The 27694-nt window shown below is 40.6% G+C and overlaps 1 protein-coding gene across 3 annotated transcripts in view; it reads left to right on the plus strand.

The window, feature by feature from the left end:
• slc37a1 (solute carrier family 37 member 1) overlaps positions 1 to 27694 on the plus strand; it is a 68634-nt gene that overhangs the window by 24788 nt on the left and 16152 nt on the right. For 2 of the 3 annotated variants that reach the window (XM_067251405.1, XM_067251388.1), the window contains 7 exons: positions 17335 to 17409; positions 19922 to 20053; positions 20198 to 20288; positions 20502 to 20564; positions 21583 to 21668; positions 21769 to 21817; positions 21954 to 22027. In XM_067251405.1, coding sequence (XP_067107506.1) covers positions 17335 to 17409; positions 19922 to 20053; positions 20198 to 20288; positions 20502 to 20564; positions 21583 to 21668; positions 21769 to 21817; positions 21954 to 22027 — 570 coding nt within the window. The remainder of the gene's footprint in view (positions 1 to 17334; positions 17410 to 19921; positions 20054 to 20197; positions 20289 to 20501; positions 20565 to 21582; positions 21669 to 21768; positions 21818 to 21953; positions 22028 to 27694) is intronic. The other variant, XM_067251396.1, reaches the window with a different exon arrangement.

The following is a 27694-nucleotide window of genomic DNA, read 5'->3' on the forward strand; positions in this document are numbered from 1 at the left end:
ATGGTTGACAATCCATCTTCCAGGCCGTTGACCATGCTGGTCAGGAATTTAAATGTAGATGCCCATCGTGTTATTGCACGACTTATAACAACGGCATATCACGTAATTAAGACGGGCCAGCCGTTCGCCTCGTTCCCCCCGGCTATTGAACTGCAGCAGAAGAATGGTGTCAACTTGGGTACTTAGTATCATACTGATGAAATGCTATGGAAGCTTTTATATATTAGCATTGAGGGACTAGAGGTTTCAGTTTCAGCCAGACAGAGTTGTGCAGAAATGGCTGTCAGCCGGGAAGAGAGCACGTCATGTTTGAGGTTAAAAGTCAATTGTTTTGCTGACTATTACCTTTTTATTTTTTATCACTAGAAATGTGATTTCATTTTTGTTTTTTTAATATCCAGGATGTGTTTAATAAATGGTTAAACATGTTAACAGAATGACACAACTTATAAGTCTTTGGTTTTGTTGTAACAACAAAATTTACAACAACAATTTTCTGTTGCCCAGGGCACAGAAAATTGTTATTCCGGCCCTGGTCACGTCACGAAAACACGCGTGACTACCTGTAGCAGAACATTCGTTTTGCATCTGTTAACTTGGGGGATAGCTAGGCTAACTATAGCTTTACTGCAAGGCAGCTGCAGAAACGCCACAAGCAAAGAGGCCAGGGTGATAACTATTTACTTTGTGATGTGAAACACAAATGTGAAATGTAATGTACAATATTAGCTGATATTATTAAGGAAGTAGGCCCACATCTACTTTTGGAAAAGGTAGTCTACTATTTCACTGAAGCATTAGCATCATGACATTAGCCTCTGTTGCCCGGGCAACACATACTACAGTGGTCTATGATGCATCTGTTTTCAATCGTTAAAATAAACATTCCTCACAAATACATTTTCGTTGTAGGATTTATTATGACATTACATTACAAGTAAACAATTTGTGGGTGAAATGATCATTACCTGTGGTTTCAAACCAGTGTTGCTCAGCTGTAGGAAGTCAAACGGCGACAGAACATGTTCGGCACTCCCCTTACTTAAATCAAAAGTCTATCTAACTACTAACCTTAACTTCATTGCCACAGCCTAAACGTTGTCAATCTGTTCATGAAAATTATTAATTTCAGCTTAAACCGTACAACGGAACGTTAAATCCAATTCAACCAACGCAATCGCTACCAAGACGAACACAGCAGTAGTCTAGTACTTTATCGTAGTAGTACAATTTACCGGGGCAGCTTCTCCACACAGGCTATATCGCATTTTGCGTTGTTGCTGACAATGATCGCTACCAGTGAGCTTTTTATGAATGAGCGATTTTCCACTAAATAAATGTCAAGCTTATTTACGTTTTTGGGGGCATATTTTCAGTTAGTAGATGGTACTGTTTGAATCGCGATTCCATCTTCTACTGCCGGTAACGTCGTAGAATAATCTTCAAAGGGGGTTCTTTATTAATGAATGAATGCAATATGAGTAGGCTAAATGCCTGAAAATATCACGAGAAGGGAAAACTTAAAAGGACGTTTAAGTCATAGAGATTAGGTCAATTTTTACACCGGTCTGCCAAATTTATTCGTTTTGATTCAGCTATGAGGCTGCCTCTTGCAGGGGAAATGAGAAGACATCTATTTCATTCTACACTTCACTCGTATTTTGAGTTGTAAATGAGCAGCAAAAAAAATATGCTTTTAAATCTATGTAATCTTTATAAATAATAAGTATGCATTTTTATATAAAATATACAGAAATATCAGTTGTAAACATTTCATAAAAAAACGGACCCCCCCTGTGCAACCGACGCAAGCAAGCACACCCTACAATTTCCCCAGAAATTGTACCCTCTCTAGTTTTGTAATGTCAGCCTTGTCAGGCGATTATTTTACACTGCTGTGCTGACCACACGTAACGTTAAACGTTACGTTAGTGTCATTCGGTTATTGCAGTAATGTTAGTAGCTGGCTTATAAACGCTAGCTCCTAACATTAGTCACTCCAACATCGTGACGCTGGACGAGGCGAGCTATGCTATTTCTCGTGAACCACAGGGCGCTTGTGCAGCTAGCTTAACACTCACCTTCGAGGAGGTTGTTTCAAAAAATAGTTGATATTTTGGGCTCCTGATTTGCTCTTGGCCTCTATTTTTTTCCTTTCCTCTCTCTTCTGTCGTCCAGATTTATGTTTCTGTTTAGGCATTTCTCCTGATAACTAGCAGACTGCTGCTGCATTTCGTGAGCACATTTTCAAAAGAGAAGCAATAACACCCATAACCATGGGTTTGGTCCATGGTTATGGGTGTTATTGCTCACAAAATCAAGCTAAATCGCAAACATTTATTTTTAGCAATTTAGCTTGATTTTGTGGCTTTGTTTTAACTCTGATGCATTAGTATGAGTAGCCTATTAGTTAGGCCTATGCATAATAATTTAGTCATAGAAAGGGAAGCCTACATAATAGGCTTCTGGGATTTTTGTAGTCCCACCCTGGGCTGTGAGCCTCTAGAATTGTCATCACCTTTCACCCATAAACGACGGCCCTGGCTGTAAGTATGATTTTGTCGCTAACGGTTAGCCTATTAGCAATGCTAACGTCTCCTGTATCTAGCACAGTAGGCCGCAAGGTGAACCACAAAGTCTTTTAGAAAATGATTCCCGCTCCACAGTCTGGTATCTACACAATCTTTAGCTGATAAAAAAGAACGAGTCGTGATAAGGTACCAAAAAAAAGTTTGTCGCTAAAATTCCAGTCGATTGTCGATGCGTCATGCAGAACTAGTTTCTTCAGAGCGTAATAGGATTTTGGTGGCACGGTTCGACATTTGATCATTCTACACCAATAAGGTATCTGCTTTTTGTCAACATGGATGGATATGGTTGGCAAATAGAGGATGAGACCTTGCACGTCACCTGGATGACCTGGGGGGTATACGTCGTAGCTTGCTAAGCGGTTTAGCGAGCTAATTTTCAGGCTAAGATAAAAAACGCCCCTCTTTTTGGTTCGTGGAAGCAACTTTCGATAAATCACCATAGTAACATATCAATTAGCACTAACGTAAGTGTAGCTGGATAAGCTTGCCACACCCCCGGAAAATAACAAGGCAGCTCCCTTTTTGAGAGACCCAGTTGACCAAGGAGCTATATTTTAGTTCGATTAGCTTTACATACCAATAGAGTTCTTCGCGATTGCCAAGATCCTTTATTTCACACGGATGAGTTCTTGTTTGAGCGATATCGATTCAGCGGACAAGGACTCATTTATTTGCAAGACCTTCTCGGGCCGTACATTGCAAATATCACACGCCGCAGCAATCTTTATGCTTTATTATGAGCTTATGCTGCTGTATGTGAATATGTAACGCTATGTTTTAGGAAATGTCTTGTCTTATCTGTTTTGCCTGTGCTTTTTATATGTTTCACTGTGGGAGAGTGGGAAACGTCATATCGATTCCTTTTTATGTCTTGACGTGAAGAAATTGACAAACTTTAACTGTGCTTCAGACTCTGCATAGCCTTGAGTTTTTTTGCGTCAGGTATAGGCTACATTTTTATACAGTATAGGCGATGCAGAAAACATTGGCAAAGCCGCAGCATGCGTTGCTGTAAGAAAAGTGTACTTGGCGCTTAACCAGCTGATGAATCAATTCATCATATTCCCTGGCCATGTCCCAGTCAATGAAATCAAAGAGGGATTTACACATAGGCCTACATGCATATACACATATATAGTACATGATATAAGCTCAGTAGCCTACATATATCCTCATAAGTGTCTATGAATTCGTATCAATTAGATACTCTTTGGCCTTGTTTTTATCTAGCCTACTTATTCTGAAAGAGTTGAGATCATTATTTTCGCTTGCAAGATCTCATTCGATTATTAATTTCCATTAAGCCTACTGCCAGCAGGCACATTTAAAGAAATGTGATCTGATTGGGGTAATGAGGCACTTAAGATGAGCCTATACATTTCCCCCAAACTTTCGCATTTATAGCTTATCCGCAATTTTTGGCCAAGCTGCTTGTCTTGCGCTGGCAGCGGCGGTGTTTGACTTAGCCATGATAATATGCTTATTGTCTTCATAGAGACAGACTCATTATAATAGTTTGCTCGGATGGCGAGAATAGCCTATCACCGCTCTCTCGTCTTTTCCGCCATCATACCGTTAGAAAATCACGGTTTTGGTGATCGACCTTTCCTGCCTTTTGAAGTAGGACGTGCACGTGCAATTTCCCTGATAAGTTTAGCCTGATTGAAATTAACCACATGATTTGGATGCGGATCAGCCGTTGACGAACCGATATTTGCTGTTCTCACTCATCTCGCTAATGTTAACGGGCTAAAGGGACAATTGATTAACTTAGCTTCAACCCTTACGACGAACGGGGCCCAGAAATTCGGCCCCTGACAGTGTTTTGCATGTGATACACTGTGGCTGCAAAAGTGCCTGTGGGACAGGCAGATGTTCCTGTTTTTCGCTAGGACTGTGTTACTTAAATCGTCACTGTGAACCCAGACAATAGGTCACAATCAAAATACGCTAAACCCTAAAGGAAGATTCTTGTTGTGGCTTTCTACACTTGCCGTCTTGCACACAAACATGGTGCTCGATAAGTCTCAAACCCTTTAAGACTTTGTGGTCAATGTCTATGTTCTGTAGAGCACTTATCCGCCCAAGTACCTCTACAAAATCTACAATGTGTGCCAAAATAATATATCCTGACAAGCCATGCTGATCAATTTGATCTATAAGACCAGCATGCGATCTCTGACACGACTAATGTCTTCCATCATCTACCAAATCTAGGTGTCCCTATCTGCCTTCGATCTTGTGCAGCTGCGTTGGTCTAAAGATTGTGTAGATGCCAGACTGTGGAGCGGGATGAAATGATAATAGGGTTCACCTTACGGCCTACAGGTAGAATGCTAAATATGTTTCTAAACACATCAACATACCTTACTTAGCAAATGACTCTAGCTAGACTAGCTGTAGTCGGCATTAGAAGGGAAGCTTCCGAAAAAATAGCCAGAAAACGAATAGCAGTCTAGTCTATTGCTAACGGCTTTCTAGATTATGTATTTGAAAGAACTGGAGAAAGGCAGGTGCTAGATACAGGATACTTTAGCATTGCTAATAACTGTTACCGACAAAATCATACTACAGCTTGCGGTTGTGATGAACATACGGTCGGAACGCACCTCTTTTCAGCAACAGCTTCATAGCAAATCCTGCTTTTACATTGTCCCAGGTTTTCAAAACCGTCCTTGGTGAAATGGTTCGTGCAAATGTGTCGAGGTTCGAACTGCACAGGGATCTTCTACGCCAGTGGTTCTCAAAGTGGGGTCCCCGGACCCTTAGGGGTCCGCGAGCCATAGCCAAGGGGTCCGCGAAATTGTTCCAGGACCTGGGGGAGGCTGCTGCACGCTCTAGTGACAGCCTACTTGCAGCAAGCTAACTTTGTATTTAATGTTACTTAGGCTACCTGTGTAGCGTGTGACTGCTAGACTAGCTAACAGTAAACGGACAGGAAAAGGGTCTGACAGGTCAGATTAATTCATGTAAATTAGAAAAGAGATTATTCAGAGACTATTCTATAGACCAGAGGTCTTCAACCCTGGTCCTCAGGGACCCCCTGTCCTGGATGTTTTAGATGTTCCCCTGCTCCAACACACCTGATTCAAATGAATGGTTGTTACCAGGCTTCTGCTGAGCTAGATATTGACCCACTCATTTGAATATAGACGGACACAATCAAAGCTTTGTTTGATAACCAATACGTTTTTATGTGAGGCTGCCTGTAAATTACTGGATTAAATTGATCTTTTCTTTAGTTGGATAGAATTTAGTAGGCTAAATCATATTACTGTAACACAAACTATGAGACAGGTATACTTTTACATTTAGTCATTTTAAAATAACCTTTTTGATTATATTCAAGTGGATGCAAAAACATTGCACACCCCCGCACGCTCGCATTAACTAGATGTCCCTACCAACGTTTACATCAATCCTACACCAAAAATGCATGATCAAATAATTTGGGTAATTTTGGGGGCTTAAAATAAATACTGGGGGAATTTTCAGTACAATTTTTCCACATTTTGTTATGTTACAGCCTTTTTCCAAAATGGAAATTAATTAATTAATTTACTTTGCTCAAAATTCTACACTCAATACCCCATAATGACAAAGTGAAAAACGTTTGTTTAAATGTTTAGAGATTTGCAAAAACTAAGCACTAAAATATAACATTTACATAAGTATTCACAGCCTTTGCTCAATACTTTGTTGAAGCACCTTTGGCAGCAATTACAGTCTCAAGTATTTTTGAGTATGATGCTACAAGCTTGGCACACCTGTCACACCTGGGCAGTTTCTCCCATTCTTCTTTGCAGGACCTCTCAAGCTCCATCAAGTTGGATGGGGAGCGTCGGTGCACAGCCATTTTCATATCTCTCCATAGATGTTCAATCGGGTTCAAGTCTGGGCTCTGGCTGGGCCGCTCAAGGACATTCACAGAGTTGTCCCGAAGCTACTCCGTTGTTATCTTGGCTGTGTGCCAAGGTAGTTTTCCTGTTGGAAGATGACCCTTGTAGCGGGGTTTGCTCGTTTAAGATTAGCAATACTTAATTTATGATAAAGTATGTAGTTCTTGGGGGCACCACCTCTTATTGTTAAAGGGATAGAGGAAACCTTATTGAATAATATTGAAATAATAGCCTTCGTAATAATCAGTCTAATCTTAAGTAGTGAATTCTATGAAAGTAGAGCAGATCAGATAACGTGAGGGATAACGCGAGTATTATAAACATTGATTTATTTAAGGAAATGTACTATAATGAACAAATACCAGATAAGTTATGGATTAGTTTGGCTAAACAGTACAGTAGGTTCTATACCGTTATGGAAGCGGGATACACGATGGAAAGCACGTGGAGAGGGGAAAGGGGGGGAGAGAGAGAGAGAGATAGGCCTCAAGAGATAACTGGACAGTCTATGCGATGGTAGGATAGTCCTAACGAGAGCTAGGTTAAGTCATTTGCAACTAGAATCAAACATAACAAATTCAACCACAATATGCCAATGTTCACAAGTAAGAAATATAGCAAATCGCAGTTACTTTGGTCGGCTTGAAGAAGGGTAGAGTCAATGGTTTCGTTATCGTCCAACGAAAATAGAACAACGGAATCTTTTGCCAAAGTTCCGGGCGCTCAGTGAATTTGCAGGTTGAGAGGAATAGTTTACAAATGACGCGTTCACTTCAGTTTAATTCCTACGAACAAGCAGGGTGTGATTGTTCATTTTGGGATTTTATAATCCAAGAAATGCGGTGTATCCCGTTTTTGGGGTGAACTTTTCATTGGTCAGTTTACCTGACTGGGCGTTGTCCTGAGATAAGATAGGTGTGAAGTGGTCGGTAGATTGAAGTCAATATTTCAAATGTCCATGGAATGCTTAAACTTCAAAATATAACAATACAACGTTCAGAAATAGTTTTGTTAGTATGGTACAATCATTTTGATATCAAGATTGACTGACTTATCATAACAGAAAAGGAAGTTTCATTAAAACATCAAATTACATCAACACAGCATTTAAAGGTAAAGCATAAATTGTCACACAAATTCCAATAGTTCTTCTAGTGTCCACAAGCAGTATTGTCTTTGAGAGATGTTTGTAAATCCATGAAATGTCTGTTTTGGGATAAATCCTTTATAATTCAGATTTTCTGGAGTAAGAGATGTTGAGAAAGGTGGGCCGTTGGCTGGCTCTTCCCCCCCTTGGAGAGGGGGACACCAGGTATGGCATCAGCCCCTTTGAGGCTTATCCAGAAGATAGTGGCATTGTATGAGACGTCATATAATGCAATCAGTCGTCCTGGTGATCAGTACTGTGTCTTACTGAGTGGATCAGAAATGGTTGTGTTGGCGGTTTGACTCTCTGCTACACCCTTCTCCCCAGTCTGAGGTCCAGAGCGCTCTGGAGCAGGTTTTAATCAAAGATGTCTGTATATTGCTGCATTCATCTTTCTTTCGGTCTTGACTAGTCTCCTAGTTCCTGCCGCTGAAAAGCTTCTCCACAGCATGATGCTGCCACCACCATGCTTCACTTTATGGGATGGTATTGGCCAGGTGATGAGCGGTACTTGGTTTCCTCCAGAGATGATGCTTGGTATTTACCGTATTTTTCGGAAAACAAGACGCATTTTCTATAACCCGCACCCCACCAGAATGGGAGCTTCGTTTTTGGAAATCGGATTTTAACCCGCACTTAAATATGCCGCACTTGATACGGGAACAATGTTACCAAGCAATACACGAGTAGGCTATAGGCAATCTTACAGCATGCTGTAACACACTTCGGTTGTGGATAGTATGTCCATGCGTGGCAAAATCCATCGTTATGTCTACAAAATTATTTTAGATATAGTATAAGTTTAGCTAGCTTGCAAATCCTGAGGATAGCCTACCGAAGCCAATGTCGTTAGCGATGCTAGCTAATGTTGGTTTGCTAGCTGTATATAGCATTTCACTGCAGCTGTTTGATTTACTGAAATTATTATGAAATGTTATGTTCTATTAGCCATTTGCCTACTTTAGCAAGTCACTGTATTTTCAAGCCCTGATAGTGTAACTGAGACGACACAGTAAATAATTCCTCTTTCAATAAGCCCCCTTTCCAGTGTTGAGCATTAAATTAGCTGCACGGTCTGTAGAGATCTTGGGACGAAGCCACTTTTTTGTTCTAAAACCGGGCTATACGCCGCTTCAAAATATAAGCCGTACAACCAGACGAAAACTGTAAAATCGGGGTACAAGCCGCCGTTTTATTTCCGAAAAATACGGTAGGCCAAAGAGTTCTTTGTTTCATCAGACCAGAGAATTTTGTTTCTCAGAAAGAAACAAGGTCAGAGAGTCCTTCAGGTGCCTTTTGGCAAACTCCAGGTGGGCTGTCATGTGCATTTTACTGAGGAGTGGATTTTGACAAAGAGCACGCCAAAGCGGACGTGAGGCCTTGACTCTGCAACGGTTTACCGTATGGAGACGAAACTTTGGAAATGTCATCACGAGCATGTAATCTAATCATCTTCCTCCTACAATCACCTTGATATGTTAAAATATGACTGAATTACAGCTGTTTATACTTGGGTCAAATCTGACAATGCTCGCCACGGGAGAAACGGCTTCCTTTTTTTATACGGTAACCGAACACAGCAATTCCCAGCAGTGAGAATAGCTCACTGGTATAATACGGGCTCCTTTGAAACGCAAGGGCGTAGGATCGCATCCAGCCACAGTTATCAAGCATGTCGTGGTTCCGGATTATCTGTTTAGCGAAGCCAGGTACGCCACAGTAGCTGTCTAGCAGTATAATCATAATGGTAACGATAACGTTTCATTCTCAGGGGATTTATACTCAAGAAGAGTCAGATTTATTGTGCTTTGTAGATATAACGCTGCTACATCTAGCCGACGCATCGGATTTCTTGCATCATAAATTCTGAACGGTTTGACCCCAAATCCCAAGATCAGACTCTCCTGATTCTTTGCGGCACTCAAAGTCGTAAAATATTACGCTTTCCCACGTCGGTCATTTTGGACGTCGGCCATTTCGAATTTTGTCTTAAAATGACATATTTACTGAACGCATCGGCTTATCGTTACAAAACTCGGTATACGTCTTTTGCGCAACACCATGAAGGTAATCAAAAGTTTCGGGTTAGCGCCACCGCGTTTCCAAAAAGTATAATGTGATTTTAAAAAAGCGAATATTTGATTAAAAGTTTTGCTTTGCTTCTTTAGCTACTGAATTTCCATATCGAATGCTGCTTGGCCCCTTCATTGCTGCTTGCAGCTATATTTTTTAAATGTTATTATAGATTTGCAAAAATGTAAAAAAAAAACATTATCGTTATGGGTTATTGTGTCGAATTTTTTTGAAAAATATATATTTGATCCATTTTGGAATACAGCTATAACATAACATGGAATAAGTGAAGCGCTGTGAATACTTTCCCGATGCACTGTACCACAGGGCACGATACTGCGACCGAAATGGTTGCATTTGCGACCTTTTGACATGCCATTGCGACCGTAATTTTTAATGGGTCGCAAATGTATCACTGATTATTTTTGTGCTTACCTTAGGTTTTAGGCAATATGCTATGATTTATTATGAGCATTTATCATCAGTCGACCAGTCGATTTTCTGGTCGATATGCTCTTGGTCGACTAAGATTTTTTTTAGTCGAGCTGCCGTATGGCAGTGTGAGATCTGAATCCCACTTGTGTCACCATTGCTGAATTAAAGAATTGTTCTACAGAAATTGGAGATTATATTATTTAAGACAAATAAAGCAACTCTAAAAATATATAATTTAAAAGAAAAGGTGTTATTGTTTTCCCTTTCGTTAATCTGTGCTTTGTTTTGGTTTGTTTTTTTGCACACGGCACGAGCACAATTGGCTGCCGAACTACAAACTCTGCCATAGCCTACTTTGTCGGTGTTATTAGTCAAAATGGCAAAGAAATCTGTGGTATGGCAGCAGTTCATTAAAGTACATTTACATGTACAAAGTACCGGGTGACTCGAAAAACATTGAATGCAAACTCTGCCAACAACGGTTTATTTTTCATAGTTCGACGTCGAATATGATGTAGCCTACCACCTGAAAAATGTAAGTTGGCCCAGGCCTACTTCGCTCATGCTAACGCGCTGGGTTGAAAAATGATTATGCCTATTATAAGAATCACATCCAAATCGAATGACATCTTCTCCGGCCAAGACAACAAAATCTTTCTCTGTTGCACCGATCCCCACTCGGCTTCTAGCTACGTAAGTTCGCGTGCTGCACGTTTTCAAGCAGTGATCAGCGCGCTCTGACGATTTGCATGTTAAACAAACAATATTTTTTATTTGTAGTACATTGTAAGAGATAATACATAATAACCAATCAGGTATTTTGTATTATATCGGCATTTGGTAACAACAGGACTAGTGACACAAGACTTATTATTAGTAATTAGCTTATTTTATAGCGGCTGAATCTGGAATGTCCAGCAGCTACATTGAGTCAGATCGGGAAAATGTTTGTACATTTATGTTTGTCTAGTTGTCAATCACCCTTCTTACGTATGTATCTCTTAAAACAGTGAGGTAAAACATCACAGAAAAGGGTTTGATGAAAAACATTGTGACATTTATAGAAAAAAAAACTTTTCAAATTTCGATTAGTCGATTTTCAGAAGTGTTTAGTCGAGTCTTGGTCGACCAAAGAAAATCTTAGTCGGGACAGCCCTAGTATGTTAAGAACACGTTTTAAAACGTGCTCTGAGCATTCAACAGATCAAGTTGGCTTTAGACCCGCGATCCCCCCTCCCGGAAGGGTGTAGCCTAACATTGATAAAAATATAAAGAAATCAACCTCTCATCAAGACGCACGCAGCAATCACATATATAGGCTACTCAAATCTGTTACAATTACAAAACAATATGTTAAAATGAAGCGGACAATTCGCCATGTCAAACGGAGCATGTGAGTGAGAATGATACGAATATATGAATTTCGACACCAGTGGCTCGAAGAATACCAGTGGTCATATAGTATCGCTTCAGATAACTCACTACATAAATTGTGGTTGTCATTACAGTTTACTTAAGATTTCTAAATTAAATAAACCTCATAAGGTCTGCGAAAAAGTAGTATTGCCAGGTAAATGAAGCAATACTTGTTTCAAAAGTTAGTATTGCCTTGGCAATACTGACGGCGGCGGCAATGGTTAAGGTACCAAGACGGAGAAATGCGCACTGTGTGTAGTGTAAATTATGTGGGCCTTCAATTGCAGGACTGTCCAAATTTGTAACAGCGTCAAAACAATTCAAACACGAAAAATTTAAGCTTCACAATGACAGTATGAAGCCCGCGAAGTGTAGAGACAGGTAGGGCCTACATATCCCGTAACGCAGCAGCACTCCTGACTGCATTTCGGCGTCATTTTTCCTCTGAGGAAGTCTGACCATCTGTGCCCCAACCATAGCATGTTGAAATCTAAAATAAATTCATTTTGAACTTCATAATGTAGGCCTACTGTACTTTCTAGTGCAGTAAATCTATCCAAATCAATGTTAAAGAAAACAAGAAGGCATGTGTTTTAAAAGATGGCAAGTAATTAAAGGTCCCATGGCATGCTGTTTTTGGATGCTTTTATATAGGCCTAATACTGTATCTGAAGTCTCTTTCCCGAAATTCAGCCTTGGGGCAGAATTACAGCTAGTCCCACAATGACCTTTCCTTACGGTGCGTGTCCACTACAGCGGAGCGGTGCGGAGCGTCGGCTTCCAATTCATTTTCAATTAAATCGGGCGTTGACGCTCGCGTATGGCATTGTGGGAAGGCGAGCGGATCGGAGCGTTGCAAGTTGGATTTTCTCAACTTTATGTAAATGAGGAGCGTGAATGAAAACGCATCTTTTTTTTGCTGCTCATTTACAACTCAAAATACAAGTGAAGTGTAGAATGAAATATGATGTCTTCTCATTTCCCCTGCAAGAGGCAGCTGACAGGCTGAATCAAAACGAATACATTTGGCCGACCGGTGTAAAAATGGACCTAATCTCTATGACTTAAACGTCCTTTTAAGTTGTCCCTTCTCGTGATATTTTCAGGCATTTAGCCTACTCATATAGCATTCATTCATTAATAAAGAACCCCCTTTGAAGATTATTCTACGACTTTACCGGCAGAAGATGGAATCGCGATTCAAACAGTACCATCTGCTAACTGAAAATATGCCCCCAAAAACGTAAATAAGCTTGATATTTATTTAGTGGAAAATCGCTCATTCATAAAAAGCTCACTGGTAGCGATCATTGTCAGTAACAACGCAAAATGCGATATAGCCCTGTGTGGAGAAGCTGCCCCGGTAAATTCTACTACTACAGTACAGTACTAGACTACTGCTGTGTTCGTCTTGGTAGCGATTGCGTTGGTTGAATTCGATTTAACGTTCCGTTGTACGGTTTAGGCTGAAATTAATTATTTTCATGAACAGATTGACAAAGTTTAGGCTGTGGCAATGAAGTTCAGGTTAGTAGTCAGATTGTTTCAACTATTGAAAGACTTTTGAGTAAGGGGAGTGCCGAACATGTTCTGTCGCCGTTTGACTTGAACAGCTGAGGAGTTTTTGTTAGCTACTCACACTAGTGTCTCGGGTAGGCTACAGCGTTGCAGTGAGCTACACTGGTTTGAAACCACAGGTAATGGTAATTTCACCAACAAATCGTTTACTAATGTCAGAATAAATCATACAACGAAAATGTATATGTGAGGAATGTTTATTTTAACGATTGAAAACGGATACATCATAGACCACTGTAGTATGTGTTGCCCGGGGCAACACAGGCTAATGTCATGATGCTAATACTTCAGTGAAATAGTAGACTACTGTTTCCGAAAGTAGATGTACTTCCTTAATAATATCAGCTTATATTGTACATTACACATCACAATTGTGTGTCATATCACAAAGTAAAATGAGTAAATAGTTATCACCCTGGCCTCTTTTCTTGTGGCGTTTCTGCAGCTGCCTTGCAGTAAAGCTATAGTTAGCCTAGCTATCCCCCAAGTTAACAGATGCGAAACGAATGTTCTGCCAAAGGTAGTCACGCGTGTTTTCGTGACGTTAGTGACGCAGTGACGTTAGTAACGTCAGTGACTGTGGCTAGCATATTAGCCACCGTTAGCTTCACTTTTCGCCACAAAAACTTAACTGAAGCCTAAACCATGCAACGGAACGTAAATTCCAATAGAAGCAACTCAATCGCTACCAAGACGAAACTTTTGACACCGCCGTTGTGTATGTAGTCCAAATATTGAATGAGTTTTAGGGGGGCAAAAAGAATAAAAATAATAATAATGATAATATATATGTGAGAGAACAAAGGTTGTGCCCTTGCCGAAGGCAAAGCACACCCAATAAAAGTAGTAAAACCCTTCTGAGATAAAATTACTTAAATGCTTCGGTAAAAAGGTAGGTTTTAAGCTGTTTAAAAAAAAAAATGTCTAGCGTGTTTGCTTCCCTAATATTTATGGGTAATTTGTTCCATAGTTTTGGGGCGTAATTGACAAAGGCCGAATCACCAATCTTCCTATGACTGCTTCTGGTGACCTCTAATAGGCCTGCATTTGATGATCGCAGTGTTCTAGCTGGTGTGTAGTTTATAAGGGAGTTAGCAATGTAGCTAGGTCCTTGTCCGTGTCGAGCTTTGTATGTGAGGAATAGAATGGATAGAATATGGATAGTTCTGTGACTTGTAACACTAGTTTCAGGTTTGTAACCATGCATTTTACCATGCCATTTTCTGTTTGTGATGATGATCGGTATGTCTAATGAAATAGCATGGTGGCTGTCCTAGCGTAGCTTTTCTTTGGGAAAGTCTGTCACTGAGCTGTTCCATCACAAGGGAATTCATCCGGGGGGGGGCAGGGCCCATGTCCTTGCAGGAGGCTGTTTGAATGTTCTGTTCCATGGGAGGTTGTTTGGGATGCGTCAGTCAGCTTCGACACAACAGGGATAGAGAAACTTGATTTGTGGTCAGGAGCACGTGACTGATGTTTGCTGTTAGTTGTCGAGATCCTCTACGGTTTGGGTGGAGTCCGTCAGCTTGAAAACGGTCTGCACAGTTCCAGAACACATTGAAATTATCGATAAATCTCAGTTTGTGTGTCAGACAGACAGATGCCAACCATGTGTTGAAAGATGGTAGTCGACTGAAGGCTTCTTTTCCTCTGCGAAAGCATGCAATCGGTCCACTGATGAATACATCTTAGCAGGCAGCGTTAGCTCCTTTAAGTGTTGATGGGCTGTGGGTAGTCTTACCATACCTTGGATCTTGATAATCCTGTGGTATTGTTGTCTGATTAGGCTTGATAGGGGGTCGAACAGCGCCCCGAGTGGTCCGAGAGGGGCTTGGAGTGAAATGGGGGACTCCCGGTCGCAGCAGACGATGATGTGTTGGATTTGCATGTGTGTAGTAGCTACCATCATGGTGTGTCGGCGATCTGGGCCCTTCATGTTTGTTAGCTGCATGGCTAGCAGTCCTGTGCCTCTTTGTCTTGGATTCCACACACGAGGGAGAGAGAGTTCCCAGTGGTTCGAATCTGTTTCTGAGTGTGACAGGAGGAGAGGTGATACGGGAAGAGTTTATGCCTCGCTTTTTATGCTGTTTATCCTTGGTGACAGTCCCATATCCGATGAAGGTAGAAGCGGCGCTAGGCCTCTTTGGTTTAGCGCCGAGAGCAGGCCATGACTCGTCCGGTCCACTGGCCGGTGGAGAGAAAGCTGGTTCCAAGGGTGGCTCATTGGCCGGTAGCTTAGCCTCCGGGCTAGGTAGCATGGAATCTATAAAGTCTTCGGTCTCTCTGATATCTAAGAGGGTTCTGACTCTTAGCTCCAGTTCGATTATCCTCTGAGTAAGTTGTTTGCAGTCGTTGCAAGCTATAGTTCTACAGGGAACAAGCTTGAGCTTGCTTGCCTGTGGTCAGTCTGGGAGAGCAGCCCAAAATACTTCTGTTCTCCTTGGGCTTCAGTCCTCTCAGGTTGTTCCTTTTTGTGGTTGTAGTCGATCCACTTTGCCCCTATCCGAAGTATTTGATTTTGAGTAATGTCATCAAAAACTATCCAAATGATTGAAACTTCAGAGCATTTCTCCGTGAATAACTAGACAATACGATAGATGCCAAGCAGGGAAGCAAGCAGGGAAGGTCAGGGGGAGGAGAGGGAAAGAAAATGTGACTGCCTTCGTTGAGAGCCAAATCAATAAGTGGTATTTTGATCGATATTGTGAGTACATGAACCCAAGTCTGCACGCTTGGACATGACTACAACAGTGACCTTAGAGAACTACAACTTTGTATTAACTTGTCTAACACGCCCCCGAGCGTGGTGTACTGTGGGAAGGCAAGCGGTGCAGAGCGTTAAAAAACGCTGTAGTGGACACGCACCGTTAGGAGTAACGAGTCCTCTCAAAGAGTGATTCGTTCATTTTCTCGTGGCCGCGCATCGGGACTGTTGCATAGGCTCGTCCAAGTAAACAGAAATGATTCGTTCATTTCCCGACTCGGTCTTCGGGTACGAGTCTTTGGATCATTTTTCACGTGACCTGCATAGGCTCTGTACTGGTAGCTAGAGGAAACAAACGATTCATTCATTTCCCGACTCGGTCTTTGTACGAGTCTTTGGATCCTTTTTTCACGTAACCCGCATTGTATTTTTTAGTAAAGGAAACAGTTCCCTCATTCCCTTTCGCGTGGCCGCTGTTTTAGTAAGACGTGAATGATATTCGCTCAAGTCATCATACTGACTGGTTTTGTTATTTACACTTATAGTGCAGTGTAATTGTTTGCCGTGATAATTAAATGCTAGTGTGATAATAAATGACCAAATCATACAAACTGTCATGATACATTATTTTAATGCAGGAATTTCTTTTAAAATAGTATCTGCTGGTGCACATGTCATGCACTAACCTACATGAGAATATGATACGTGTTTGCAGTGGACGGATAGCCCCCCCCCCCCCCCCCCGAACGAATGACTCGAAAAAAGATTCGTTCATTTTACTGAATGAGATTCAAAGAACCAAATCAGTAAAATGATCCGAACTTCCCATCACTATTTAGTCGCACACCTCACAGTTGCGTATTGATCAGACAAGAAGACACGATTATCAACTCGATTACTATTGATCAAAACAGAACAAGGGTTCGGCTGTAGCCTACTTGAAACATACTCGCTGACATGCATTGCACGCGTGATGAACAGGTTTTTTTATCGCAGACTTTTTTTGCCTTTGGCGCTCGGGATTTGTCATTGGCGCTTGGGAAAAAGGCTTTGGCGTGCGCCAAAATGTTCTCTATGCAGGAAAAACCCTGCACCCAATTTAAACCCACCCATCTGCAACCTACGCAAGCACACCCCACAATTTCCCCAGAAATTGTACCCTCTCTAGTTTGTTATGTGTTTGTTACCTGGATGAAACTTAATTTTGCATTTACCAGGTGATTTAGTATTTATAGGAGGGCTGGGTCACCTTTTATCCCTGTTTCCTCTGGCCTATTCTGGCGTTATTGAAGATTCTTCAGGTGGATCTTGTGAAGATTCAATCCCCCATTGCTGTGGTTGTACCTTGTTCCCTTCCTCCAGGAAACATAAATATTTTTTTGCATTAATGCTATTTTGACTTCTCCAACTGTACCTGTGGCAAATTTGCTGGTTTTTCATGTACATATCCATAGGCTGTAATGCGATGGTAATATATTGATTCCCTTTCAGCATAAGCCAAAAAAGACCTGGAAAGGGATGAATGGACACAAGGAACTGTACAACTACAAGGGAGGCAAAGATCAGGTGTGTGTGTTTGCATTGGTGCATGTGCGTAGGATATTTAGGGATGCTATGTACTGTATCTCTCATAAGGTGTACATGGTGTGTACGGGGTGTGTGTAGTGTTGTCACAATACCAACATTTTGACTTCGATACCAATACCAAGTTTAGTATCATGATACTCTATACTGAAACCATACTTGAAACTGAAACTATACTGATTCGATGCTTGTTACCAATATATCACAAACAGAAAGTCCACAAGGGTTGATCACATTTTCAAATGACAGCCAAAAAGACAATGATTCTACCAACAAGCCATTTCCACTTCAACGTTACTCCAGCAACCAGTGGCGGCTGGTGAAATATTCAGTCAATTCAGTAACCATCATAATACAATTGAACACAAACTGCATGATACAAGTTCTCTGTGAAATAGTAATTATTTAATTAATGCACACAGCTATAGGCAAATGTCCACATTTGTGGACTATAAATATCATTACACTCAGTTCTGAAATATTGAAAACAACGGACATCTGAGCACTTGAGCCACTCTCCCTGGTATTATTAGGAAACACAACACAACTATTACTGTAAAACTAAATATTAAGGATTTATAGATGAATTTAACACAATCAATTATCTTTGATAGAACATGCCTGTTCTTATCCACTTCTTCGTTGTGTTTCCTCACCCCAATCCGGTGACCTTCGTCCAGTTGCATAGCGATATTGTCTCTGCCTAGCATGGCTAGCTTGATTGTATTCTCCATGTGTACCTTTGTGCACTTGTTTTGTTTTCTCAGAAAAAATGTTTAATGTCCTTAACTCCTGTAACAGTCCATGCTCTATCTGTTCCAAATGTTATAAAAAGCAAGCACGGGAAGCAAAATAAGGCATTGACATGACTGCATTCAGCTAGCCAGGCCTTTCTGTTGTAGCTCTACCCTTTTCGCTCGCCTGTTGTGTAATTTTGATGTCAGGTTGATCTGAGCCAAACTCTTTTATTTTTATTTTTTCCACTGAAGTTCTCCTCTCAAAATTATTTTGGAGAGGATATCTGACAGAATTTGAGAACGGCTGAAGTCTGGTCTGGAGTCATTAATTTTCAATAGCGTAAAGTAGACCCTACAGTTGCAAAATCACTTGTATACGTATACTCTAACTCTTTGTTTGTGGCGATTATTTCAGCGCCCTTTAAATAAATATCTAAATATGTGTTTCTTGTTAGCAAAGGTCAGCAATTCACCTATCGCCAGCAAGAAGGTTCATACGATAAACACATACGAATCAAAGTTCTAATTAGTGATGGGCATTCCGGCTCTTTTTCATGAGCCGGCTCGTATGGCTCAGCTCACCAAAAAGAGCCGGCTCTTTTGGCTCCCGAACGGCTCTTTAAAAAATACATGTTTTAACTATGAATTTGACTATGATGGGTGTAAAAACAATTTGAATTAAATTATGAAATGAAATCATACTCGACCGTAACCACATATCTTTAAAAATGCATTGATTTGTCATGGCTCTCCTCCGAGTTTTGACTACTCTGACTGTGTGTGAATTGGCTCGGCCCTCCCTCATGCAGGATTGACAGGAACAGAATGTGAGGATGATCGTGTGCGCCTTTAAGCCTACAAGTATTTTTTTGTTGTTCTTTGAATTAGTCAATTATTTTAAATACAATTAAAATTCATTATTTCATAATACATTTAGTTTTTATAGGCTGTATTAATCTATTAAAAATAAAGTCGGCTCTTCAGATATGCGAGCCAGCTCCCGACGTTCACCTTCAAGAGCCGGCTCTTAGAGCCGGATCATTCGCGAACGACCCATCACTAGTTCTAATCCTATTTCGGAGCAGGTTAATGTAATAGTCTAATAGCTAATGTAATATTGCACGTTTTCGTCTTATTTCCCCTAAAGCAATAAAGTTGGCTACTTAAAGACACCTTACACAATAAAGTATGTTCTAAATGGCATTAATGCTGCCAATTAATAATTGACGTAACAACTTATTGTAAATGGTCAGTAGCCTATCGATTAAGGTAGGCCACTCAGAAGCATGTACACTGTCTGCTTCATTTGATCTTGATAGGCTAAGCATTCTGTAGCAAATAATAACAATAAACCCACTATTTATTAATTAAAACTACTTCAGCATAATAATGCACCTAAAATACCTGAGCAAGGGCAGCAATCGCTATCGAATCAACAGACGTGCAATTTAGCACGGGCCGCCAAGGCAAAATCAACATAGAGGAAACACTGAATCTTAAATGTAAAAAGTAGAAAAGTCTAAATAATTCTAATTCTTCGTAATGTTTGTGGGTTTGTCAGCGTCGGCTCTGTAGGCAAAGTAGTCCCACAGTAGACATTGGAAGCCCGTTTGACCTAAGTACCGAACATTGGGAAATTCCAATATCGAACTGTTTTTTACAAAAAAAGTATAAGAAAGTACCACCATTTCGGTATACCGTGCAACACTGTGTGTGTGTGTGTGTGTGTGTAACCATTCTCTGCCTCTTTGGTTCAGAGCTGGGAGAACGCAGAACTGCTTCTCCCCCCAGACAATGGGAGGGTTTACGTTCCTGTTCAACAAGTGGTGGTAGTGAAGAGTGAGTCAGAGCCCTCTGCAATCAGTTTCATGGGAGCCCTACGCATACCGGTTAGTCACGTGCCCACACGCCTCCTACAAAACAATTGCTATAAATGTGCTAATTGCTCTTACTACTTAATGCTTCAATAGCCATTGGGTCATGTGGTGCAATTACTATATGAAAAATTTATTAACTCTCCTTTGTCTCACCAGGGAGTGATTGAGTTCTCCCTCTGTTTGCTGTTTGCCAAACTAGTCAGCTACACCTTCCTTTTTTGGCTGCCTCTTTATATCACCAAAACGGGTATGGACAGTTCACACTAAGTAACTAACTGAGGCAAACTATCTACCATCAACCAAATGTTTTATGTGACACAGTTGGATGCCTTCCATGTGCTTTGGCTTGCCTTTGTTGACGATATTGGAATGTCCTTATTGTGGTATGTTGTCACACTTGCTAAACCAGAGATTAGTCACTAAGTGTCCACAGAGTAAAACGAGTTAATCTGTCTGTCAGCTCACTTGGATGCCAAGAAGGCCGGGAATCTGTCCACTCTGTTTGACGTGGGAGGAATTGTTGGTATGTTTCCCCCTTTCATTCTCCTTAAGCTTTTACTGTACTTAACACTAGAAGTGCCAAGAAGCGTCATTTGGGCCCAGTGAAGAGAGAAAAAATGTGTATCTCTGCACTCCAGGACCCTGCTTTCTTCACTTTTCCTAGATATTTGTGTCTTATCATCCAGTATTTGTATTTTATTTTTAATCACACCGGAGAAGCTAATTAAAGGCTATTTAACTCCTGTTTACTTTTAAATTGCTCCCAGGTGCGCGTTCTGCTATTTTTTTTCCTGCATTCCAAGGTTGCGATTCTCTTTTCTGTCAGCAGATGTCGCAAGGGCTCCCGTATACAAGTCTTCTGTTATTCAGACAAAGTTAATGTATAAATATACCTAATATGTGTGTGTGTGTGTATAGCATGTATTCAAAAAGGAGAGAAGTGTATTAGTTTGGAACTTCTAAGAAGCTACAATCTCTGCTTGCTCTCCTGTTTATCCTGCTCTCCAATTTTTGCTCCCTTAACAATAAATTGGACTGTGGCTTGTGTGTTTACATCAACACGAAATGGTGCAGAAAGTATGCTAGACAAATGCTAAACATTTGAGGGCAGGATAAACAGGAGAGCAAGCGTGAAGCAGGGAGTCAGGTGGCTGAGCGGTTAGGGAATCGGGCTAGTAATCAGAAGGTCGCCGGTTCGATTCCTGGCCGTGACAAATGACGTTGTGTCCTTGGGCAAGGCACTTCACCCTACTTGCCTCGGGGGAATGTCCATGTACTTTACTGTAAGTCGCTCTGGATAAGAGCATCTGCTAAATGTAAATGTAAGCAAGTGTCAGTAACAACGTCCTTGTCTGTAGACTCACGGGCCAATTTGACCCCTAACAGCGCTATAAGTAGGGGAAAATAGCTTGGCGCTTCTAGTGTTGAATACTATATTGCTTTGATTTGTGTAGTTATATACTATAATAACAATACATAAACACTTTAACTCCGCTAAAGTAGTGTCTTTCTTTTTTGGGGTACCACATGTGTGTTCACAGGTGGAATCTTGGCTGGGGTTATCTCTGATAAGATGGGTAAGAGAGCCACCACCTGTGCAGTAATGTTATTCCTGGCTGCTCCCACAGTAAGTGACTCTGTCTCTTTCCATCTTGCACACCTCCCATTCCTCCTGGATGGTATACCCTCTGGTCTAAATGAATACTGCCGCTTTGTGTTTACTTCAGCTTTACGGCTTCTCAATGATCAGTGAGTTTGGCCTGGGACCCACTATTGGTAATTCAATGTTTTTTTTCTTCCTTCAGTTAATATAGTTATTCATGGTATGGATACCACATATTTTGAATTACTTAATCGAAAAGCTGCCTCAGTAAGTAAATCATGTCAACATAATAACATTTTCTTCTTCAAGGTATGCTAGTAGTGTGTGGAGGACTGGTGAATGGACCATATGCCCTTATCACAACTGCAGTTTCTGCTGACCTGGTATGTGAGTGTTTGTGCATACAAATGTCATTTTTTGTGAATTTGCTTGTTATGTAGCTTTCACAGTGTAATTCATACTAATTATTGAGCTATGTTACTTGAACACGATAATGTAGTCTATGAGAAATTAGCTCTTGCCTCCCTTTTGTGTTTTCAGTCGTTTGGACGGTGTGTCCCAAGTCACGTTACTTAAAAATGTTCTTACAACGAAAACTAAGAAAACGGAGGATAAAGTAAACTAGAGAGGGTACAATTTCTGGGGAAATTGTAGGGTGTGCTTGCTTGCGTCGGTTGCACAGGGATCCGTTTTTGAATGACATTTTTACAACTGATATTTCTGTATATTTTATATAAAAATGAATACTTATTATTTATAAAGATTACATAGATTTAAAAGCATTTTTTTTTGCTGCTCATTTACAACTGAAAATACGAGTTAAGTGTAGAATGAAATAGATGTCTTCTCATTTCCCCTGCAAGAGGCAGCCTCAACGTTGAATCAAAACGAATACATTTGGCAGACCGGTGTAAAAATTGACCTAATCTCTATGACTTAAAAGTCCTTTTAAGTTTTTCCCTTCTCAAGATATTTTCAGGCATTTAGCCTACTCATTGCATTCATTCATTAATAAAGAACCCCCTTTGGAGATTATTCTACGACGTTACCCGGCAGTAGAAGATGGAATCGCGACAGTACCATCTGCTAACTGAAAATATTCCCCCCAAAACGTAAATAAGCTTGACATTTATTTAGTGGAAAATCACTCATTCATAAAAAGCTCACTGGTAGCGATCATTGTCAGTGACAACGCAAAATGCGATATAGCCCTGTGTGGAGAAGCTGCCCCGGTAAATTGTACTACTACGGTAAAGTACTAGACTACTGTTCGTCTTGGTAGCGATTGCGTTGGTTGAATTGGATTTAACGTTCCGTTGTACGGTTTAAACTGAAATTAATTATTTTCATGAACAGATTGACAACGTTTAGGCTGTGGCAATGAAGTTCAGGTTAGTAGTTAGATAGACTTTTGATTTAAGTAAGGGGAGTACCGAACATGTTCTGTCGCCGTTTGACTTCCTAAACAGCTGTGTAGTGTAGATGTTTTTGTAGTGTGTCTCGCGTAAGCTACAGCGTTGCAGTGAGCTACACTGGTTTGAAACCACAGGTAATGGTAATTTCACCAACAAATCGTTTACTAATGTCAGAATAAATCCTACAACGAAAATGTATATGTGAGGAATGTTTATTTTAAAGATTGAAAACAGATGCATCATAGACCACTGTAGTATGTGTTGCCCGGGCAACACAGGCTAATGTCATGATGCTAATACTGCAGTGAAATAGTAGACTACTGTTTCCAAAAGTAGATGTACTTCCTTAATAATATCAGCTTATACTGTACATTACACATCACAATTGTGTGTCATATCACAAAGTAAAATGAGTAAATAGTTATCACCCTGGCCTCTTTGCTTGTGGCGTTTCTGCAGCTGCCTTGCAGTAAAGCTATAGTTAGCCTAGCTATCCCCCAAGTTAACAGATGCGAAACGAATGTTCTGCCAAAGGTAGTCACGCGTGTTTTCGTGACGTTAGTGACGTAGTGACGTTAGTAACGTTAGTAACGTTAGTGACTGTGGCTAGCAAATTAGCCACCGTTAGCTTCACTTTTCGCCACAAAAACTTAACTTGAGCCTAAACCATGCAACGGAACGTAAATTCCAATAGAAGCAACTCAATCGCTACCAAGACGAAACTTTTGACACCTACGTTGTCTATGTAGGCCAAATATTGACTGAGTTTTAGGGGGGCAAAAATAAAAAAATAAAAATAATAATAACTAGAGAGGGTACAATTTCTGGGGAAATTGTAGGGTGTGCTTGCTTGCGTCGGTTGCACAGGGGTCCGTTTTTGAATGACATTTTTACAACTGATATTTCTGTATACTTTATATAAAAATGCATACTTATTATTTATGAAGATTATATAGATTTAAAAGCATTTTTTTTTTGATGCTCATTTACAACTGAAAATACGAGTGAAGTGTAGAATAAAATAGATGTCTTATTTCACCTGCAAGAGGCAGCCTTTGCTTGTGGCGTTTCTGCAGCTGCCTTGCAGTAAAGCAGTTAGCTTAGCTATCTCCCAGAAGTTAACTAGCTGCTAAACTAATGTTTTGCTAGAGGTAGTCACGCGAGTTTTCATGACGTTAGTGACGTAAGTAGCGTCATTGACTGTGGCTAGCAAGTTAGCCACCGTTAGCTTCACTTTTCGCCACAAAAACTTAATTTCCACTTAAACCATGCAACGGAACGTAAATCCCAATAGAAGCAACTCAATCGCTACCAAGACGAAACTTTTGACACCTAGGTTGTCTATGTAGGCCAAATATTGACTGAGTTTTAGGGGGGCAAAAAGAATAATAAAAATAATAATAATATATATGTGAGAGAACAAAGGTTGTGCCCTTGCCGAAGGCAAAGCACACCCAACTAGAGAGGGTACAATTTCTGGGGAAATTGTAGTGTGTGCTTGCTTGCGTCGGTTGCACAGGGGTCCGTTTTTGAATGACATTTTTAAAACTGATATTTCTGTATATTTTATATAAAAATGCATACTTATTATTTATAAAGATTACATAGATTTAAAAGCATTTTTTTTTGCTGCTCATTTACAACTGAAAATACGAGTGAAGTGTAGAATGAAATGGATCTTCTCATTTCCCATGCAAAAGGCATCCTCATCGTTGAATCAAAACGAATAAATTTGGCAGACCGGTGTAAAAATTGACCTAATCTCTATGAGGTAAACGTCCTTTTAAGTTTTTCCCTTCTCGTGATATTTTCATGCATTTAGCCTACTCATTGCATTCATTCATGAATAAAGAACCCCCTTTGAAGATTATTCTACGACGTTACCGGCAGTAGAAGATTGAATCGCGATTCAAACAGTACCATCTTCTAACTGAAAATATGCCCCCAAAAACGTAAATAAGCTTGACATTTATTTAGTGGAAAATCGCTTTCATGAAAAGCTCACTGGTAGCGATCATTAAGTAACAACAGTAACACGCAAAGTGCGCTATCCCTGTGTGGAGAAGCTGCCCCGGTAAATTGTACTACTACGGTACAGTACTAGACTACTGCTGTGTTCGTCTTGGTAGCGATTGCGTTGGTTGAATTGGATTTAACGTTCCGTTGTACGGTTTAGGCTGAAATTAATTATTTTCATGAACAGATTGACAAAGTTTAGGCTGTGGCAATGAAGTTAAGGTTAGCAGTTAGATAGACTTTTGATTTAAGTAAGGGGAGTGCCGAACATTTTCTGTCGCCGTTTGACTTCCTACAGCTGTGTAGATGTTTTTCTAGTGTCTCGCGTAGGCTACAGCGTTGCAGTGAGCAACACTGGTTTGAAACCACAGGTAATGATAATTTCACCCACAAATCGTTTACTTGTAATGTAATGTCATAATAAATCCTACAACGAAAATGTATTTGTGGGGAATGTTTATTTTAAAGATTGAAAACAGATGCATCATAGACCACTGTAGTATGTGTTGCCCGGGCAACAGAGGCTAATGTCATGATGCTAATGCTTCAGTGAAATAGTAGACTACCGTTTCCGAAAGTAGATGTGGGCCTACTTCCTTAATAATATCAGCTAATATTGTACATTACATTTCATAATTGTGTTTCACATCACAAAGTAAAATGAGTAAATAGTTATCACCCTGGCCTCTTTGCTTGTGGCGTTCCTGCAGCTGCCTTGCAGTAAAGCTATAGTTAGCCTAGCTATCCCCCAAGTTAACAGATTGTTCTGCTACAGGTAGTCACGCGTGTTTTCGTGACGTTAGTGACGTAGTGACGTTAGTAACGTCAGTGACTGTGGCTAGCAAATTAGCCACCGTTAGCTTCACTTTTCACCACAAAAACGCAATTTCTACTTAAACCATGCAACGGTACGTAAATAAAAATACAACCAACGCAATCGCTACCAAGACGAACCTCTTGACACCGCCGTTGTGTATGTAGTCCAAATATTGACTGATCCTTAGGGGAGCGAAAATAAATAATAATAATAAATATATATGTGAGAGAACAAAGGTTGCGCCCTTGCCGAAGGCAAAGCACACCCAATAATCTACCTCATTAAAAATGTTGCTAACATCAGCCATGTCAACAATCACATTTCCCACTTTATTAAACACAGTAGCCACAAGCACCTGACTGTACTGTCATACTTCCGCTGTCATTGATCCAAAAAGTCTACAGCCTTTGTGGGATGAATGAATTTGGACAAAATGGGCAACAAATCAAGAGGGCGTGCCGGACACCTGTCACTCACAAGTTCCCACTCTTGTACAGTAGCATCCCCGGCTGTCATTGGTCAAACGTCAGTGCTTAATTAATTAATTCAGCCCAAACTCGCAGTAAATCAAGAGGGCGTGCCTTAACCTGTCACACACAGTATGAAGATGAATGGTAGCTAATATCTTAGTTTTTTGTGTGACTATTTGGTGTTGCTGTTCTAGTTGCCACCAACATTTTTTACAATCTGTAGTAAGGTTTTTTAACAATAATTATTTTACTTTATTGTAAAAGAGGGAGGGCTTAGCCCTGTTAGCCTATTTATACCAGCCCCTGTGGCGGTATGAAATTGGGGAGGACAGGAGGAAAACCGACCCACTGCGTCATGTTTTTTTACACTAGTTGGCTACTTAACAGAACTTGAACATAAGTAGAGATATGTTCTTATCAGGGCTCTACAATGCGCCCATTTTACTCGCATATGCAAGTAAAAATATATGTGTGCGAGCATGGAAAAGTATTTGGGCGCATGGGTCTGAGCGAGTTTTAACCATAGACATACAGTCTATGTTTTTAACCTATTGCAGCTGTCAGTTACGTGAAAAGAGATGATGGAACCCGAAAATGCTCAAACCATTATTTGTAAGAGAGAGAGATTTCATCTACTTATAATTGTGACTCGGATAAACCTCATAGGCTGCGTCCTGCGATAGTCTACTGCATCTGCAGGGCTTAAAGTATTCCGGCACCGTGCCGGATATCCGGCGGGTCGCCATGAGAATTTTTTGGGGGGGAACTTGCATGCGGCTTAATATTTTAGAGTCAATTGATTTCCCCTTCCCCTATATGAGAGGAATGCAGCTATAACTAACGTTACAAGCCTATCAGAAGCAGAGCAGGACGGGTCCTGGCAACACAGTGTGAATGAGATCCATACGTCACGTTAGTGTTGTCGGTAAAAGCATGGAGCGCAAATTCATGAAGCCTGGGGATGATGTCTTACCCAGTCGTGCTCCACAAATTTTTCAAAGGGGTGGCCAGATGGAAAATCTTGGGGTGGCACACCTAAATAAAAACGCATAACAATAATTTAGAAAAGCGTCTGCCTCAAAAAAGCCTAGACAAAAAGCGCATATGGAATTTAACAGAGCTGTACTGACGTATCATGGCAAACAATGGGGTTTTAAGTGCAATGTTTAAAAAATACGCTCTCGGTGTGATCAGCCCGAATTGCCTAAGTTAGTAATAGGCTACTCTCTAGACTGAAGTAACCTTTCGTTTGTATCGTGTTCCGTGCCGCACGAAATGAATACACAATGGCTTAGAGGCAAATCATTAGCTTTACTAATAGAGTACAGTAGC

This window comes from Osmerus mordax, chromosome 2 (assembly GCF_038355195.1).
Source record: "Osmerus mordax isolate fOsmMor3 chromosome 2, fOsmMor3.pri, whole genome shotgun sequence".
Classification (NCBI taxonomy): domain Eukaryota; kingdom Metazoa; phylum Chordata; class Actinopteri; order Osmeriformes; family Osmeridae; genus Osmerus; species Osmerus mordax.